The 20,925-nt window shown below is 35.4% G+C and overlaps 1 protein-coding gene and 2 pseudogenes across 1 annotated transcript; all 3 read right to left on the reverse strand.

The window, feature by feature from the left end:
- Positions 1-147: 147 nt before the first annotated feature.
- On the reverse strand, positions 148-10,488 carry LOC103844149. The gene is made up of 5 exons (XM_033281776.1): positions 2,753-10,488; positions 1,966-2,377; positions 1,641-1,877; positions 1,021-1,323; positions 148-512 (listed from the first exon to the last, which is right to left on the reverse strand). Exons 1-5 carry the CDS (start codon positions 3,157-3,159, stop codon positions 393-395), a joined length of 1,479 nt encoding a protein of 492 aa, XP_033137667.1. The 5' UTR covers positions 3,160-10,488; the 3' UTR covers positions 148-392.
- Positions 3,531-6,747, reverse strand: LOC103844432 (annotated as a pseudogene).
- A 372-nt stretch (positions 10,489-10,860) lies between the features above and the next one.
- LOC103844431 lies at positions 10,861-20,117 on the reverse strand (annotated as a pseudogene).
- Between the last annotated feature and the right edge of the window lie 808 nt (positions 20,118-20,925).

Raw genomic sequence — 20,925 nt, forward strand, 5'->3', positions numbered from 1 at the left:
AAAAAAATTGCTAACGTGTGTTCACTGCTATAGACTTCGCGTGCCATTCAAATCCTCTCCCCTACCGTTCTTATATTGCCATCATACATATTTATTGTTTCATGTTCATAGTTTCTCCATTCAAATACATATGCTTCATAAAGGATGTTACGGCAGGTGAAAATAGCTAACCACAAACCTCAAAAGTTGAAAGGCAACAAACTGATTGACAGTTTAATTTTTAGTATACATTAATTAATAAGAAACTATTTTGCAATGATATAGGTAAAATTTGGATAGCAATGAAACAAAAGAGGGTATAAAGGTATTAGGGCTCTCTCTACAGTGAGGCCTCCCAATATAAATCAGTTTGTTGCTCAAAAAAGAAAAAGAAAAAAAGAGTAACGCTGCTACTAGGGATTCATATAGATGAGCTCATCCTCTTTGCACTCTCGAATCCCAATTTCCATTACTTTTCCATCGGTCGAAGAAGTAGGTAAAATATCACAACACTGTCTTCTCGGAGCCTTTAACTATCACATCCAAAAACAATAAATTAAGATAAACAAAACTTAAAATAAATAAAATTGAAACATTTTTACAGAATATATAAAATTTTTATATAGTTTTATTTTAAAATGTTAACATGTAAATGTCAAATTAGTTTACTCAACTTCAGTTACTAAAATGGAGACACTATGATCTGTCCAACTTATCTGAATTATCTTGAATTTATCTTACAATAAGAACCTCTTAGTCCTTATAGAGTACTTCCAAGCATGTTCCTTCTTATTTTTAACAATTGAGCGTTTATATTGAATTTTATATGTGATATTCGTAATTTTGTTGGTACTTAATTTTAGAGTAAAAATGATAAATGTTACTAGGGAAACTTTAGCGATTGATATTTCAATAGAGATTTAACTAACCTAGCAATGGTTTTACAGATGACCAAAATTTCACTCTTTATCAAATCTAATATCAATACTGAAACACGAATTTTTATTTTAAAAATCCAAAAAATCAGAAAAGGACCCTTACTTTTCTGATATCGGGATCGAATCTTGTCGAGAACACTCTAACCTCTTCAGTTTTGCGAGGCGATGAAATGGGATCATACGTGCAATTCTCGTAAGCTTGCTTATACACACTTTTAATAGTTCCATCATCGGGAGTAGAAGAAACATGTTCCATGAAGAAAGTGACAGGTCTTTTGCAAGGATCAGGATTAAACTCTCTTGTGTTGAATGTGTACACACTTGCTAACCCGCCGAAATTTTGCCATGGTCGGAACGTTTCTTGTGTTCGCAAAACATCACGTAGAAACATATGCCTACTCTCAATCTAACATTTGAAACAAAAAAATTAATTTGATTTAATAGCATCAATCATTCAAAAATATAATGTACCTAGGTAGTACTAGATATTTTAGCCGAACCAAAGTTTACAAACTAAATAAACTAAAGATAAATCGAACCGAAATTTTATTTGAATCCTAAAAGTATCTTTTTCTAAATAGACAAACTAAACCGAACAAATTAAAAATCCAGGATATACTAAAACGGAAAAAAAATCAGGGAAATTTTTTTTTCCGACTTACTACACACCTATATAAATGTTTTAACATTTTCTAAAATTAAGGTTGGCAAGGCGATATTAACCTGAACAGTATATCCCCAGGACACAGAGATGGTCCAAGAGTACCGACGGTCGTAGCAAACGGAGAGTTGAAATATACGGAGAGGATCAAGTTCTACGGCGGAGAAGAGGTGTTGGATGGCGGAGAAAGTAGTTGAGTTTGGGAAAAGTGGGTCAATGTGGGACATGTGGTGTAGAGACACCAACGGTCTCGTTGAATGTGATGTCAATATTCCCAATGCATTTCCATTTACATCAAACTGCATACATAGATATAAAAAAAAGGAAGAAGCTAGTTAAATCAATTTTTGAGCAAAATTAAAAAATATATACAAAGGTGTATAAAACCTGATGGAAGCCAGGTTCGTGAGACAATCCAACTCCAAGCTCAAGCACACAAGCATGAATTCTAGCGTCTCCTCCATATAAATGTGGATACCGTTCGATACAAGAATCAAAAATTTTAGCTAAGACGTTAGCCAACGAGCTGCTTAAAGCTACCCCTCCACCGCCAAACGCCATGTCGTCTCCAAACAACCAGTTCTGATGATAAATCTCTGAGGTAGCTCCTATGTAGTACCATGACATGTGGTCGTATTTAGAGAGCGTTCTTGCGAGGTTTTCCGGGATGAATATGGTGTCGTCATCTCCAAACACGTACCATCTTACTTCCTCTGCAGAGTTATTGAACATCCTTACGGTTTCTAAAACACAGCGCGCGATCCGAATCGCGTTTCTGTCACCGCCTGCCCAAGTGTATCTGCATGATCAATAATTTTGTGGGCTCGATTCCATTTATATTTAGAAAGGAAAGTTAAAGGAATAAAACTGGAATCTTAATTATTATTATTATTATAGTGGAATTGAATTATTATTTTTATATATGGTTTTGAAAATATAATATTAACTTAAATTTCGGAAAATAAAATATGTTGGAAACAAAGAATTTTAGAAGTTACATATTAAATTAAATTTTGAACTCATTTGCAGACAGTTCTAAATCGTAAACGAATAAGTTTTAAGTTTCTAAATAAATTTGAACTTAGAACATCTATTAATTTGAAACGGAGTAATTAATAAGCGCAGATTACATCTACTTTCAAAGAATGATGCTATAAATAGTTTCCATAGTTACCTAAACCGTGACGTATCTTCAGAAACACAAATCGGAGGGAGAAGATGAGAATCTGTATTGTTCTCCAAAGACGACAAAGGACTATCAACAAAGACACACCCTCTCATTCTCTGAGTATCCCACCAAAGCTTAACATAATCTCTACGTGCAGGCCACGAGTTCAAGCTCGATCCGATCCCAAAGACAATGTGATCGATCTCTGTAAGGCTCTGAGGTTGATCTTGAGAAGATGAGAAGTAGGCATTAATAGTGTCTTTAGGCTGAAGCATTGATACGGAAAGGGAGACGATAAGGTATACAAAGGAAATTAAAACAGAAAGTAGTATGCAATTCATCATACGGGTCGAGATAATTGGAGAATAAGAGGATAAAGAATAAGCTTTCCATAAGGGTCGAAAGAGACACATTTCCTTAGGGGTCAAAAGAGCTGTATATGAAGAAGGATACTATTTTGTATAGTACCTATATATATAGAGAATTAAAATAAAGATCTCAAAATGTATAAATGCAACGACGGTGGCGACATTAAAGTGGTGGTCACGGTCTCTATAGACGGTTGTAGCGGCGGCAGAAAATGAAGGTCGATCATAGGGAGGGTAATGGAGTAATGTAAAATGTATTTTTTTAATGCACAGAAGTAATGCGGCCTAACTATTTACCTAAAGCTGATTGTGAATTAAAGACGATAAGGCGTAGACATAGAATGAGCTTATTAGCTTATTGGTTTTATTTCCTTTATATATAAATTTAATTTGAGTGTGAGAATCTTTTTGGACTCGTACATTTGTTGTTTCTCCACTATATAATTTTTTAAAATTAATATACGATACATCTTAGTTGGATATGTTTTTTTTTTAATTGGATATGTTTATATTTTTAGTAATGAATTTTTCTTACGGTATATGTGCATGGAATGGAATTCAGTTTTCTAACACCATAGTTTTTTTCCTGTTAAGTTATTGGATATTTTTTACTAAAACTAAATTATGGTATTGTTGCAGATATCCTATTTTTGTTGCTTCTTATTTTGAGCTGCTCTCCGTTTGGATCTCACGAGAGGAAAAAAAAGCAGACTCCTTCGCCAAACAGGTCTCCTATTGGGTAATATGATTGAGTGAAAAAGTGATGTTACAAAAAAAGGATGTTTAGTAAGTGTGTAGTTAGATCTCGTTCTTAATTCTATTTGTATCAAATGTAAAGATTACAAATAAAACTGGATCAATAAATAGTTTATTTTGATATGTACTCTGTTTTTCTAATGGTTTTCTTGGTGGCATATAATATCACACATCAAAAACATTGAGAACGGACGAAATAAAGAACGTTTGATAACGTGAATTTTGCTGCCTTGAACATGTACAATATTACATGGTCCAAGCCACACTGCCTCAGGGAATATTTATGTATTTTCCTTATGATAGTTGAACTTTGTTTCGTGAAATATGATTAAGGAAAAGTTAAAATGCCACGAATACGTGATCTGCAACATAGTTGGTTTATAAGTGTTTAGATATCAACTATCTTTTTTTTTGAAAAAATGGTAGCCTTTCAGGTATTAAAATTGGTATACGAACTTCTATTAAAAAAAATGTTTACTCACGAGCAAACAATCCCTTATATTATCTCCTGCTTCTGCGTTTGGTCGAGCGAGCGTTTACGTCCATAACGATTATGATTATATGATCGCAACCATCTTTTTATTAGGTCATGAATATATTAGTCTCTTTATTAGTATTATTTGCTCGTGGGTCATAATCATAATCTGTACCAGCTTTTGTAAATCTTCCTTTCAATCGTCTCTTCGTATCAGCTGTAGATTTTCGAGATTCATATCTAATTTTCATGAATATATTAGTCTATTTATTGGTATTGTTTGCTCATGCATGCATTCTAATCTCGAGATTTAATTATACCTAGCGTCTTCCTTTGAGTATCTATACGTAAAATTCAATATATTTAATTCATCAAAATCATAATAATTCATACTTGCGTTTCTCTTTTTTTTTGCTAAATTGTAAATTTCATTACTAAGAATGATGATTTGGTTACAAGAAGCTTGCAGCCATAGCTTGCTTTGACAGCTAATTTGATTCTTAAAGACCGCAAAAAGTTTAAAAAAATCCCTAAGAATCTAAGAATTAAGTCCAAACTTCCAAACAATGGAAAGCATGAAGTTAATAGATTAAACTAGCACAAGAAAAACAACAATTTAAACTCCCTAAACCAATGCACTTCTTGCTTATAGGATTGACCAGCAAGCAAGAGTATAGCTTTTAGAGCTTTGCAGCCGAACACTCACCGAAGTGGCTCCAGCAGGCTTCAACGGCGGTGGCTGGCGCTTGCGTTTCTCCTTCTTTGCGAAAATATCTCTTCAATGCTTCTAATCGTGCTTGCGGATCATATGCACGAGATGCAGGTTTTTATCATCCCATCCCATAGTGACATATCAATGATACCAAATGTTAGCAAAAAAAAAAAAGACATATCAATGATATCATGGGCATCTATCAGAATCAACTGCGATGGCCCACAATCAAGTTGAAAGAGCGTTAAGGAAGATTTCAACATTATTAATGATCTCTTCCTTTGACGTTGAGCAAATCATTTGATTCTTCTTGTAATCTTCATAACTTGCATTAGCCAAAGCTGCAGTGTAGTACTAATCTTTATGTGTGGCCGATGACATACCCGATGACAAAGATGGTATAACCTGCTATGCCAAAAAATAGTTAATCGTAAAATTAACTGATCAAAACATCAATATGGGATATATTTGAGTTGATGTTTGTTAATACCTCTGCCTTGGTTTCTGCATTGTTTCGTTATTTTATCGATTAGCTGATCAGTTAGGATCAATTCATCTGCGGTGAAACATTCTTTTTGGTCGAGTACTGCCTTGTAGTCGTCAAATGTTCTCTATCTCTTTAGTTTCGTAACAATCGAAGCCTGAACATGAACTATATATCCTCTGTAAAGTGACACATAGACAAAGACACATCGAATCGACCACAAATTCATCGTCAAAATAATAAAATGCCGACCCCGCTGTAACTGACTATAAGAATATACCTTAGGAATGTCCAAAGGGCTGAAGCTTTTGCACTTGATGATCAATACTATTCTTTGAATAATTGTCAAATTTTTGAAAATTTCCAAAAGAGGATGATGAGTCCCCATAATTGAGAGGTAACCGGACAAATGATTATAGTGATTCCCAATCGAAATTAATGAAAGAAGATGACGAAGAAGAAGACGAGGAAGAGGAATCAAGATCGAAAAGTGGTGAAAAACTATAACCCGAATTATTGTTAATACGTGAGGCGTCATTGGCGTTTCAAAAACATGTTTGGCAGAGGGACAATCCTTGGTCATGGCACTGGACAGCCTCGGTCTGTGAAACGCAGTTATTGCACAACAGAAACGCAGTTTCTCAAATCACACACATTATACCTCCATTTCTCATTCAAATAAAACTTTTTTTTTGACATATGAACACATCTATCTATCTAATACAATAAAATAGTTTTCTCTCTCTTCTCCTTGCGCCACATCAGTAAGCAGCACGGGGCAAATTTAGACACTTGTCACCTAGAAAAATCAACGAAACCTATTTTTCCTTCTCCGGGCTCTTTTAGACTTTTATTTGGGCTTCATGTTCGTTGTCTCAAAGCCCATAATTATTTTTCGTTTCATATGTGTTATTTGATTTAGGTTTCCTATTGTTTATCTCCAGGCCCATATTTTGTGTATTCTATAAAAAAAACTCCATTTAAGTCATATCGTCGTCGTTGTCCGACGGAGGCCTGAAATGCCTTGCGTTTCCATTAATTTGGTCCTTTAATCCGAGCATTAACAAGCTTTGTCCAACTCGCCCCACTACACGACATTAAAGTGAGCTTGGAGTCTTCGTATGTAACCTGTAACCGACCAAAGATCTCCCATAAATTACCATCGTTGCAGAAGACTGCCGTGTGTACGAAAACTTCAAGTATCATCTCTGCTCATTATCACGTCCAACAATGGCGAATTCATTAACCATGCTTGGTGATCTGAAAGCTGTGGTAATGTGAAGAGAGGCGGGGAACTTATGGGTGTGGAGTTGATGACATGTCACTGATCGACGAGAAGGTAATCTGTCCCGAATTTTGTAAATCCTTTCGATGATTCCAGTTTTACAGAGACTGTAATTTTTTTCATTTGTTTGTCTGTAACAGTCAATCCTTTTGCAAGGATGCGTGAGTGCGAACCGTCTCAGCATCTTCAGGTAGTGTTTCGCTGAAGGCTCTGTCTACACGATGAGCGGGTTCCTGGAATTTTCGATTGTCTGATGCTCCCCTTGTCATACTTTCACTGATGGCACTTCTTTTGAAAAGTTGCCAGTACGTGAAGCCAATACCAACTGATTTTTTCCGATTCCATACGTACGGCCAGTTACTTACACTGGCGAACACCAACAGACAACTAGGAGTGTTATTTGTTTGTTTCTATTGTCCGATCTATCGTATCTCTATGACTCCTGATTCTTTTGTTATCTTATAGATTTATTGAAAAATGCTAATCTTTTTGTGGTTAGCTTCGTAGCTCTTTACGAGAGGATTGGATCGAGCAGTCCTTCTGAATTCTCTTGAAGTCATTTTTATTTAGACTAAGCAGAGATTTTTGGGTTAACTTCAGGGATTTGTTTTGCCTATTAACTTGAACTCCATGATATGTTTCTATCTAGGATGTAATGTGAAAATCTGTGTTACTCTTATCCACTCAAAAAGCTCAATTTTTACTAAAATGTAATTTTCTACAAAATCACCGTTGTAAAACTTTTCTGTGCTTTATTTCTCTCAGGCAAAATGTTTTAGATTTTGTTGGTGTAGTTATTACTTATGTTCTAGCCTCTGTAATTTAGTATTGACAGAGATTGATGTAACTTGGGTTTTGTTTCAGAGGTATATGCAGCAGTACGATGATGTTGGACTGTCTACCCTTGGGATGGGTATGTATGTTCTTAATCACTCTCTCCTATACATTGAGACCGTAGTAGTCTTTCTACTGATATCTCTTCAATCATAAGAATGTGCAGCCACTGCAAACATTGTTACTGAAATACTGAAGAACAGTAGTGGTTTTTTCTGTTTAGAAGAGTAAGTATCTTTATACTGTTTGAATTCAGCATATTATATATTATAAATTGGAGGTTTTGTTACGAGCAGACTATGAATGTCATAGACCCCTTTTTTATTTTAACATAGAGCCATAGATTATAAGCGAAAGATGAAGTAGCAGATAAAGAGGAATCTGTATCAAAATCTTCAAAACCAAAAAGGTATCTGATGAGAGAATCTGAATCAGCATGTTGAATCAACACAGCAGAAGCTGCTGCAAATTGAGAATCAAAGAATCCATTTCATTTTTATAGTGTTTTTGAGTGTCATGACAAAACGTCTTCAAGGAAAGAGGCTTTGATCAACAAAGATAGACTCTTTCCAGTTCGGTACCGGTTTAAACATATACATAGATCTTTTTTTTGTGTGTAAAAACATATACATAGATCCTATGTACATGTCTAAACCCGAAAATTGTGTTTGTGAAGCTAAACGAGCTTTGTTCTATATATTTTTGTTTCAAAGACTTGAGTGTAACGTTATTGATTCAAGTATCCCCTACTCTGTGTAATTCTGGTTCATACCATATAAACAAATAATTCTGGTTCATACCGTATATACAAATGTTTTCCTTTAGTCTTGCAGATTAATTTTTTTTCTTTGTGTGTTATAATTAATCAACTAGATTTTGACCCGCACTTTTAAGCGCGGGTTTATTTTTGAAATTTCAAAAAATTTATTTGATATGAATTTGTAATTTGATTATGTATTTACATATGAATGTAACAAAAAATATACTATTTTTGTGCATATTATTTAATATTTTAATTTTTAGAGAGGTACATATAAGGTTTGGTTTATAAACGGATTAAATTATAAAGAACATGCATTGTATTTACTTTATGCACTTGCAATATATTTTAGTCAACGGTAATGAAATGGGGTCATCTTTTGCTATCTCTATAAAATTATGTGATTCAGTTACGTTTTAACGAAATTGTATATTTTTTGCCTAAACTCTTGTGGATATGCTATCTTTGAGACTCAAGAAATGAGCGATATAAGTTGGTATTATATTCTTCTTGCTCTCTCTCTCTTGCTCATCAGAATAATAGACCTATTTCTCTAAACTTGCATTATTAATTTATTAGTAGATATGTTTAATGTGTATCTTAAATGTCTCTTCTTGCAACCGAAAAAAGTCAAAATCCTAAGCACCTTGATGATTTTCTCGTTTTATTTCACTTCTTGATGAACCTCTCTGCACAAACAGCTTTTCACTTATGTTGTTTTTACTAATAAAAATAGAGTAAATCTATAACAATGAACTTGCGTTGTTTCCTTCTCTCTCTTGAAACCACTAATAAAAAAGGAAAAAACAATGAAATTTACCTAACAGTACTCACGCATTAACTTATATCATTTGTCCTAACTGAAAGCTATCAAATTTTTGCAGTCATGGTGTTGCTAAATCACGTTGAATTGTATTGTTTCAGATATATTTGTCGCTATGGTGAGAAAAGTTTATGCGTAATGAAAATCATATAGTATTATAGTCAATCATTTCAGAATATTCTTGAGCACAAAAATATTCGCATATCTTCATAATCTAAGTGTTACCCATCTAGCCAAAAGCGTTTATAAATGTACGAAAACATTTATTAGTATGGAACAATATCCCGGATATATATAATTAATTTCTATATATTCCAAAATATTTAAAACATGCAATCAAATACCCGTTTTCAGCAAAAAACAGAAAAAAAAATCAAAAATAAATGGGTATATTCTCTTGCTTTTATTAGCATTGTTATATTTTGATATATAATGTAGGCCTAATATAATGTTAGAAATAAAATTGGACAGATTATATTTGAATTCAATGTTATTGACGTAACGGGTTACAATCTCAACTAAATCATGTCGTAATCTTAGCTAATAATTATATATTTATATTTTTCAGTTGAAATATCTCTGAATTTGATTTTAGATACCATATAAAGTTTAAATTATTACCTAAAAGCTGTTCGGTAACTAAATCTGTAAATGACCGATTCAAGATATATAGATATCAATTAGATTTGATAATATTGTAGTTTAATAACCGGTAGTAATTCATGAATTAGGATTTTGTGGTATATGTATTAGTTTGATATCAATCTATATTATAGTTAAGAGTTTCAAATAATAATGGTATATGAGATTTAATAGTTTTTTAAAAAAATATTTATTTTAACAATAACACACTTTAGCATAAAAATATGTTCATTCCCTTTATGAGCTACTTTTCATAAATAATCATTTTCCCATTCTTTTACTCAAAATTATGTTGCAAATCGATGTCAAAAAAAAATATGTTGCAAATGAAAAACAAATGATCGATTGTGCTAGTTAAATAATAGTATAAGACTAATATTAGTTGTATGTTAAAAATGATTAGTTGTATACAGATACATGTATTGTAGTTCAAACTGTGAATAACCATTTGTGCATGATTTAATTATTATTTTGACTAATGGATACAATACAAACCGTTTTGAACTCACGGTTACGGAAAGTATTATAAATTTTATATTAGAAAGTATAGGACGATGACCATAGATAACAGATTAAGTAAATAACTAATAGGTCTAACAACCTTGTATAAGTAGATTTTTTAGGAGTCCTTCCCTTTTAATAGTATTGATTTCCCTTTGTAATTTGTCAACTAAATATAATTTTTTTCTTTACTCTAACAATTAAGGTCTGAACTGTTGAACTTTGCAGGTGGTTAATTTTGTTTGATTTATTTTAAAATATCTGTAGCCTATAGTTTACAGGTACAACAAATTTAACTACAGCAAAAGTTTTTGCAAAAATAATCTACAGTAACAACTTTACAGCTACAATCAATTTATTTATAGCTAAACTTTTGCAACTAAAATTCTACAGCCACAGTATAATCTTTGTTCTCACCATCAGCTTAAAACCAAAAGAGAAATTCAAGTTTTATAGCATACAGTACGGTTTAGATAACACAAAAAGAGCAGACAAGTTTACCACATTACCATTTTTAACACTAAAAACCATAGTTTCATAAGCTTAGAGAGAAACTAAGGACAAATAGAGAGAGAAAAAAACATTCGTTGTTGAACTCAAAGCAGCAGAAAATAAATCAGCCCAGTCACGGGCATCTGGTTTTCTGGCAACATTCACAACCACATTGTAGCACTCATGGTAATTTTTAATTAAATCACAAGCTTTCCGCAAAAGGGATAATTTTCAAAGATATCAAGGTCCTGAGATCTGGCTCCTGTTTGCATTTCACCTAAAATTTGTATTATTCCAAACATGTAGCCAAACAAATCAAAGACACGACAAGATGGCTAGGAAAATAAGTATATGAGAGATGCTTTTAGATATTAAACAACAACTCAGCGTGACTACAACAAGCTTTTTGTTGTGCATAGAATTTAAAAAGCACACATGAGAGTTTCTAACATCAAAACACGATAGAGGAGAATTCATCAGCACATATTTCCCAATCACAAACCTGACATAACTTTCTTTTCTATTTCTCCAAGAGTGCCACTGTGCCAGACTTGTGGTTTCCATTTCTTGAGGCCAAGAGAATGTATCGATAACTAAGACCTCTGGAAGAAAGTTACAGATTATAGAGATTGGTCTATGGGAATGTGTTCTTCGATGTCAACGTGCCAGATTTCAAGAACAAGCTCTTGGTTCTCTTTCTCTAACCGGTCTACTTCGCTTCCTTAAGCTGTTACAACCTCCTCACCTGCAAGAATGATTTTAATCAGCTTTCGTTTCTATCTAGGAGCATAAAACAATGACAAATACGCAAGTAGAACTTGGTGCATGCACTGCATATCGTAGTTTGACATAACATTGAGCATTCCAGAATCATCTCCTCTCTTTGCAGTCTCGCGAAACTAAGCAAACAAACCATAAATTATCAGAATTTTTTTAATAAACTAATGGCATTGTTCATCTTCAGCTTAAAAAGCACAACTATTAGATTAAAAAAAGCTGCACATTTAGTTACCTGTTTTGCGCAGTCTACACACTCATTTTTCTTCACATAGTTTTGGACAACAACCTGCCCGTTGAAATCTGTTTGCATATACCAGTTAATACTTTCTTTAAGGTTTGCCTTTTTATCTTCTTCTTGCTAAGCCTACGGAACAATCCAAACCTTTGAGCAGTTGAAGAAACTAACCTATTTCACCCTTAAATCTGAAGGATCCAGGGCCAATCACTTCACTTTTGCAATCGTATAAAGCATCTACAGCCTACACCCCAAAAGTTTCATCTATGAATAAGCACTCAACTCTATATTAGTCAAATATAAGATATCGAGTTATGTAAAAGGATATAAATCATAGATACATATCTAAATCCAGAATCAGGTTACCAGTTGAACTAATATTTGAACCAATAAATAACTTTTATTTATTATTCTTATATTTTTTACTTGAAGAAAATAAAGTGAACGAAGGTAGAAAGAACTAAAATTAGTTGATTTAATTTGGTGCTATTGTTATAGATAATTTATTAATGATATTTTACTTTTGGTTTATTTTAGATTAGAAGTTTAATTTTATTATTCACATTAGACATTTAAATATTTATGAATTTTAATGTCTTGATTTAGTTAAATGTCATAACACTTAATTTGTTACAAAAAAAATTAAATATTCTAAACTATTTTTAATATTTTGTATGTCAAATGTAATATAATATAAAACTAAATTTAAGTATTTTTAAATATCCAAACTATTGTTTTATGTTTTATAAAACATTTATAAAGTACTTAAATTTAGTTTCTATATATCTATTTACATACCTAATATATTTTTATATAATAAAACTAATTCATTTTTTAACCCGTGGTTCACCTTGAACCGCAGTCGACCTGATGACTGATACGGAACATCATCCAGTTCAGTGTCTGGATGGGTTTAAAAACATTGCTAATAACTAACTCATTAGACACTAACCAACCCTACAAACCTAAGTTTTTTTTTACATGAAAACGCTAAAAACACTAATGTTAAATCAATTCATTACAAATTTACGATCTCAAATACAAACAAATAAGAAACCACTAGGTATACTAATATCAACCTAAACAATCCGTGTGCCTTTCACTCTTCCATTTATCAACATTATAGACCACGAAAAAACAAAAGTTTTTTTTTATAATAAGTCCCGTACACAAAATTACACGATGCATCAACAATGTACCCGGCCCCGTGCTTGCCGGAATGACTTAATAATAATAAATATATATATAATATTTTTTTATTTACATAATAGTTTGCAAAGAAATATTTAGTGTAAATAATATCATAATTTTATAAAATACTAAAATAAATTGGGTTGGTTTTCAACTTTCACAAAAAAAAATTTTAATTTGTTAACTTAGAAAATAATATATCAAGAATATTCTTTTTCAGGAGAGAAAATAAAAAATACATCAGAGACCAATCCATCTCTATTATGAAATTCCTCTATTTTAGAGAAAAAAATAGAAGAATACATTGGAGATGGTCTAAGACAAGACATGGCCGACGTAAATGATCGACGTTGAGATTTCAGCTTTTCTGATTCTTACTATTCTAATGTTTCAATATAATTTTAATATTCCCTTTCCTTTATAATATAATGTATTAAAGTATTTTTGTTTCATTATATAAATTTTTTTATTTCAATGTAACTTTATACTTATTGGATATTGTGTGGTCAATCAAATTATGTAAATTACTTTTTTTTTGGTAGGCGACAGGGGACGAAGGTCCCCCTATCATTTATTCAAATCCAAACCTATTACAAATAAACTTGTCGGGACCTAGTAATCCCATAAACATCCTCCAACAGGATGGAAGCAACATGCTCCGGAACCAACTCAAAGTAATGAACACCAAAAGATAAAGAAAACGCATAGTTGGCTAATCCATCTGCTAGACAATTAGCTTCCCTATACACATGCGAAATTTTGACTAACCAGTCTCTCGAAATAAAGCCATAGCACAAGCGTACTAGGAATGACAGGGGATGAGCATCATGAATCCCTGTTTTCAGAAACCCCACCACAGTTGCAGAATCAACCTCCACCTCCAGCCTCCGTATCCCATTCTCCCATGCTATAACGAAGCCGTAATAGACACCCCACAGTTCGGCTAATGTAGCTGAGCAGATACCTATATTCACCGCGAATCCTCCTTGCCACTCCCCATTCTCATCGCGCATAACTCCACCAGCTGTTGCCAGTCCCGGATTTCCTCTGGAAGCTCCATCAGTATTTAACTTGCACCATCCATTTGAAGGTCTTCGCCATTTGATATGTCGCTCCTCACGTAAGCCAACAGCTAAATGTAACCTCAGTTTATTGTTGGCTAGAGTCACCTCCTGCGTCTTGTCCTTGACAAATTTAACTCTATCCGGACATTTTCCAGTTTCTCCAAAAACATATCCACACCTCCATTTCCAACACCACCACACTGTCAATGCAAACATTGTAGGCCACCGCTCCCCATTAGCTGACTGAGCACTTGTCAAATTTTCATAAAGCCATTGTAAGAGTGATTGATCAAAGAATCTCTGTTGTCTGCTCGGATCTACCAGCCTTCTCCAAAGTCCCATTGATGCCGGACAATCGCGAAGGGTATGAAGGATTGTCTCATTGCCGCTCTTACATAACTGACACATCCCATTGTCACTCAAATGTCTACGCTTCCTCTCCATGTTTGTCATGATAACCTGGTGAGAAACCAACCATAAGAAGACTCTGACTCTCTCTGGTACTATCACACGCCACACTCTATCATAAAAAGCATTCATATTTGGCCTTGGTTTCTCATCTTTCGTCAATAATGCATACGCTGATTTGACTGAGAAGAGTCCATCTTTACTGCCTCCCCACGACATTCTATCTCTAGCTCCTGTGACATCATCAATTACCACCGAAGCCAGACATAGCCTATGCTCCATTGAAATATACGGTTCAATACATTGTATAAGCCATCCTCTCCCACTCTGCCATAAGTCTCGAGCCTTTGCCTCCAATAACTCTTCTGGAATGTCCACTGTACTCAGGCTCTGTAATGGCTCTTGCATCAGCCAATTATCTTTCCAGAAGCGTACTCTGCGACCATCTCCTAGAATCCAACAGGTGCCTGGAACCACACACTCTCCAACTCCCAGTATTATACTCCTCCATGTCGGAGACCAAGTTCCCTTAGGCACCAACCATGATGATTCATGTATCTCCCCTACCCGAAACTTCTTGCGCAAGATCTGTACCCATAAGTCGTCATGTGTATTCAACACCCTCCAACCAAGCTTCGCTAAGAGAGCAATATTCATCTCTTTTGCTGATCGTATGCCAAGACCCCCTTCCCTTCTTGGTTTACAAACCTTCTCCCAAGCAACCAAGTGTTGTTTTCGGTCCCCATCCACACTCCCCCAGATAAACGATCTCGCAATTTTATCTAGTTGGTTCAGCGTCGACATGGGTAAAGCTATCGAACTCATTGTGTGTACCGGGATCGATGAGAGGACAGACTTGGTAAGAGTTATCCTTCCTGCTAAGCTCAAAAACCTTCTCTTCCAACCAGCCAGTTTTGAAGACATTCGCTCAATGATTGTACCAAAGGTCTCTTTATTGATCCTCTTTTGTAGAACCGGCATACCCAAATACTTTCCCAAGTCCTTCGTTGCTTTAATCCCGCTTTCATCACTAATCAGCGTGGTTAAATCTCGATGAACATTTTCAGAGAAGAAAATTAGAGATTTCTCTAAACTGACTTTCTGTCCCGATGCTCCACAAAACTTTTCCAGTACCTTTCGTATAACTCGGATTTGTGCTACTGAAGCTTCTGCGAACATGATCAAATCATCAGCAAAGCAAATATGTGATACCGATGGTCCTCCTCTAGATAACTTTATTGGCTTCCATTCCTTATTTGCAACCGAGAGCTCAATCTGATGGCACAGTCTCTCCATACATAGCACAAATAGATATGGAGAAAGAGGATCTCCCTGTCTAAGGCCACGCTGCGGTATAAACGCTTCTGTTCTTTCCCCGTTCCAGAGTAGACTCATACCTGGGTTCGTTACACACTCCATGATCCATGTGATCCATGTTTGTGGTAGCTTCGCTGCGTGGAGAGTGTCTTCTAAGAAGTCCCACCTGATACGATCATAAGCTTTCTCAAGATCTAGCTTAAGAAGCATCCAACCCTTCTTTCCTTTCTTTCTTCTCATTGAGTGGACTGCTTCCTGAACTATCACAATATTATCAGTACTCAATCTCCCCGGGATGAAGCTTGCTTGGGCTGGACCTATTAGTTTCGACATTAGTGTCTTCAATCTCATCACCATCGCCTTCGTTATTGTTTTGAACAAAACATTACACAAACTAATAGGTCGAAACTGCATAATCTTCTCTGGTTTCAGAACTTTGGGTATAAGCACCAGCATTGCGTCGTTCATGCCCTTTTGAAGAACTCCTGTTCGAAAAAACTCAAGTCCACAACGTGTCACTGATTCTCCCACGACATCCCATGATTCCTGATAGAAGATGGGTTGAAAACCATCCGGTCCAGGAGCCTTGAACTTACCCATTGATCGGACTGAAGCTTCCATCTCCACTGCCGAAAAAGGTTTATTCAAACTCTCCAGTTCATCCCGTGTGAGCTCCGTAAACCCCACCATGGGTAGCTTCTCTGTATCAAGAGATATATCCTCGGTCGAATAAAGTCTCTTGTAATAGTTCATTGCAAGCTTCTCCAACTGTTCTGGTTGTTCAATCCAGTGACCCTCGTCATCCTTCAGCATCTCTATTCGGTTTCTTTTTCTCCGTACAATGGTAGTCGTATGGTAGTAATTCGTGTTTCTATCCCCAAGTACTATCCATTTCTCCCGCGATTTCTGATACCAAAGTACCTCCTCCTGCTCTAACACGACATCAAATTCTTTATGTAGTGCCTCCTCCCTTAATAATAGAGCGTCAGACGGGTTTCGCTCCACCGCCTCCTGAACTTCTTTGATCTCACAGAGTAGTTTTTCTTTTCGTTTATGAACATCCCCAAAGATCTCTTTATTCCATTTCTTAAGCTTCACTTTCAAAGCTGCCAGTGCCTCTGAAGTACTCATCTCTCTGTTCCAAGATGCTGAGAGTAATTCCTTAAACCCATCATGTTTAAGCCACGCAGCTTCGAATCGAAATGGTCTCCTTCTCGGATTCCCTTTCTGCTCCGGTTCCAATTGTACGTAGAGTGGCGCATGATCAGATGCTAAGAAAGGAAGATGTGCTACCTCGGCTTCCTGCCATCTCACTCGAGTTTGTGCACTACACAAGACTCTATCTAATCTCTTTGCCACGAAATTCCTCGTATCCTTACCTCTCTTCCAGGTATACGAGTTTCCCTTAAATCCCATATCCACCAAGGATAGATCATTGATCCAATCTCCAAACGCCAAAGAATCTGGTGATAGTCTACCATTACCTCCAGTTCGCTCATCTACTCTGAGAATAGTGTTAAAGTCACCCCCCACCATCACCGGCTCATCAATGTTCTCTAGTACACGTTTCAACTGTCTCCAAAGACCGCTTCTTCGACTAACCGTAGGAGCCGCGTAGACAGCGATAATGTGTAAAGTCTCCGTCCCAAACACCCCCTTCACATGGATAAACTGATCCGACGATTCCAACACCGTGATCACTCCCAACTGATCTCTCCAAAGAATCCAAATTCCACCACTCTGACCAATAGCATCCACACGGAAAGAGCTATCAAACCCCAAGTTTTGGCAAATCTTTCTTGCTTTGTCTCCACCAGCATGGGTCTCGAACAATGCAAGGAAGTCGGTTTTATGCTTCTTCAGAATATATCTAATCGATCTTCGGAAGTTGGGTTTATTTGCCCCCCGGCAATTCCAGAATAAGCAATTAATCATCATAATTCTACAAATATCTGATTGAATTCCCGGGGCACCCTGTTATGCGAGGGATACCACTACCTCCTCCTCCTGTGACTTCGTCTGAGGTTCCACCACCATTTGTTTCCCTGTTTCACTTCGAGTGATCTCCATCGGGTTCTCCACCACCTCATCGCGTAGCTGAAGAGACTGAGGTGGATCACCGATCCCCACACAATCTCTGAGGACTCCACCGGGTCTCCCTGCATCACTATTTTCCACTCTCAGTCGCTTTCCTGATTCCGACAAGGCCATCTCTCCCTTAGTTGGCCCAAATACCAGTCCTCTAACCGGCCTATTATTCAACTTCTTGGGCTTTCCTTTCACTCCCTCCATTGTTTTCTTATTCCCATTCCCTCTCTCCTTATTTCCCCCTTTCAAATTAGACCCTCCACTAGCTCCAAAGACTAAAGGTTCCTTCTCTGTTAAGGCTGCTGCATCCTTAGGTCTTTGGATGTTTACCTCCTGATTCTCCTTATTCTCCTGACCAGAGATCACCTCCTCCATCAATTCCTCTGTGTTTTTATCCAAATCAAGGCTCCCGTATTTATTGGATAACACCATCTTCTCAGCTCCCTTATCACTTTGTGTTCTTCGGCCACTTCTATCAACCTCCTCATTTGATTTTCTTGACATGTTAATCACCGGTCGGGGTGCCTGAGTGACTCCTCTTCGTGGTCCCCTTACCGGAGTAAAACCGTCTTCGGTGTGCTCCAACACTTCTCGTGGGGATGCAGTCACTACATGTGGAGGATCTTCCTTCTGTAATGCTACCATCGCTATGCGCTCCGCAATAGCCTTTGGGCATCCGTGGACCAAGTGTCCATAGATCCCACATTTCGAGCAAATCTCTGATAACCCCTCATACGCGACGAAATACCTCTCACCATTGATAAGCACTGTCCCCTTTAAAGGTTTTGCTAGATTAACCTCCACGCAGATTCGTGCATAACGAGCCCTTTCGAACTTCAACGTAGTCTGGTCCACACGTATCGGTTTGCCCAACCCTTTAGCGATTCCCATGAGTATCGAGCGATGATAGAAGTTCACTGGTATGTTCGTCAATCTGATCCAGACCGGCGTTGTGACTATATCATCTCGTAGCGGATCAAACTCCGGTGACCAGGCTCTCACCATGAGATAACTTCCAAACGCCCTCCATGGTCCTCCTGTTAACGCCTCCAAATATTCATCCTCCTTCTCAAAACGAACCATGAAGAACTGTCTAGGGAGGTCCATCACATACATCGATCCCTTCGGATTCCATAACTCTCTTAACTTCCTACTCAAGGCGGTTATTGGAACGTTCCTTCCCAAAACCCTAACCACCATACACTGCTTCCACATCCCGTTCATTGCTTCGAGTACCTCGTTCTCAATTGTGATCGATGGTTCTCCATCTTCTCCATTCGGAAATTCTACTCTGAGTCTCCTCGCCACAAACCCATCATCGATCAGCGCCTCTGGAACCGGCATGCCTCCTTCCAGTGTACTCGCCGCTTTTGACGCCCACGTGATTGTCTTGTCCGGCGGTTCTCCCGGTGGTCTCAGTCTCTCCCCAACGTCCATCATGGTTGCGTCCTGGTCCTCCACGTTCAAAGCCCTAGTTTCGCCATTCAAAACCCTAGTTTCGCCGCTCATCTTTTTAATGTCGCTCCAGCTATATGGTCCCAACTCAAATTATGTAAATTACTGTGTAAATGATTAAATCCCCTATGTATGAATTGATGAACATTTGAAAAGATGTAACCTCAATTTTATAATAATTAAAAAAGACTCATTGCTTATGTGTCAATCAATTAAGTAGTTAATTAGTTCTATGTGCCAGCTTCAAATTGAAATTGAAAAACATGTTGGTCAAATTCGATTTTTATATCTCACTAGAAATATTTAATACCATATAATATTAACTAAAGCAAGGTGGTTATTTATTATATATTATTTCCTTAAATAAAACCTACGGATTTACCTAATGTGATTATGATATATATAGTAATTAATGATTTTAAATAATGAAGATTTGCTAATAGTCTGTATGTTTTCTATCATTTGTGTTTAATTATTTACTATTAAAATAAATTACACAATTACATTTATCATATATTAAAAGTTTAGATTTTGCTGTATATGTTGTATTTTGAATTTTTCAAAAAGAGTATAAATTACTAAATTGTTAAAAGTCTCACATAAACTTTTGTGATCAATGTTTAAATTTTTTTTCTATAATAAGATACAATGATAATAAAATCATATAACTAAATAATTTTATTTTAATAGGTGTTTACGTTAATATATATATATATACTTCATATTGTTTAAATTTAATTATATATCATATACGATAGATAAGATTGATTGTTGTGATTTATTTATTCTAAAATAATTGCGAATAAACAAGAGCGGTCATTTGATTTATATGTGCAAGCTAATTTATTACATAATATTAACTGATTTCTTAGATAATTAGTATTTTATTATTTTATAATATGCAGAAAATATAAAATAAGTATTTATTCTTCACAATGCGCAAATATTAATCTAAGTATGTATCTCTTTAATAATTTTAAGTCTTAACATTTTTTAAATCTCAGGCCAAAATAAAAGAAAGAAATGAGAATAAACTCAAAAATCAATATTTATATCGAACAATATCCAAAATGACACAAAAATGAGAAAAATATCAAAGATAAATAGGATTGACAAGTGAACGTAAACTTTTCATAACCATAATTAAATTTTAAATTGCTAAATCATGATATAAAACTGAGCTGACATAGTTTCATTATAACCAAATAGTAGGCATGAGATTCTTCGGCCTAAATGTTAGGTTTTTATGTGATAAATAATTTTTTAACCTAAAATACTTTTAAAAATGGGATAAGTTCACTAGTACAAATTATGTAATTAACAAAAAAAGTTTTAAAAAATTGTTTAAGAGCCAAATATATTAATTCGATCAATAATATTTTTTTCCATACAATATTTCTTAAATAATTTTTCATATAAATTTACCCTACGCAAGCAGGTCTTATCCTAGTTTATATATTAAATGACAATTTTTTAAAGTAATAGCTTTTAAATATTACAGATTTTAAT

The sequence above is a fragment of the Brassica rapa genome, chromosome A10, assembly GCF_000309985.2.
Source record: "Brassica rapa cultivar Chiifu-401-42 chromosome A10, CAAS_Brap_v3.01, whole genome shotgun sequence".
Classification (NCBI taxonomy): domain Eukaryota; kingdom Viridiplantae; phylum Streptophyta; class Magnoliopsida; order Brassicales; family Brassicaceae; genus Brassica; species Brassica rapa.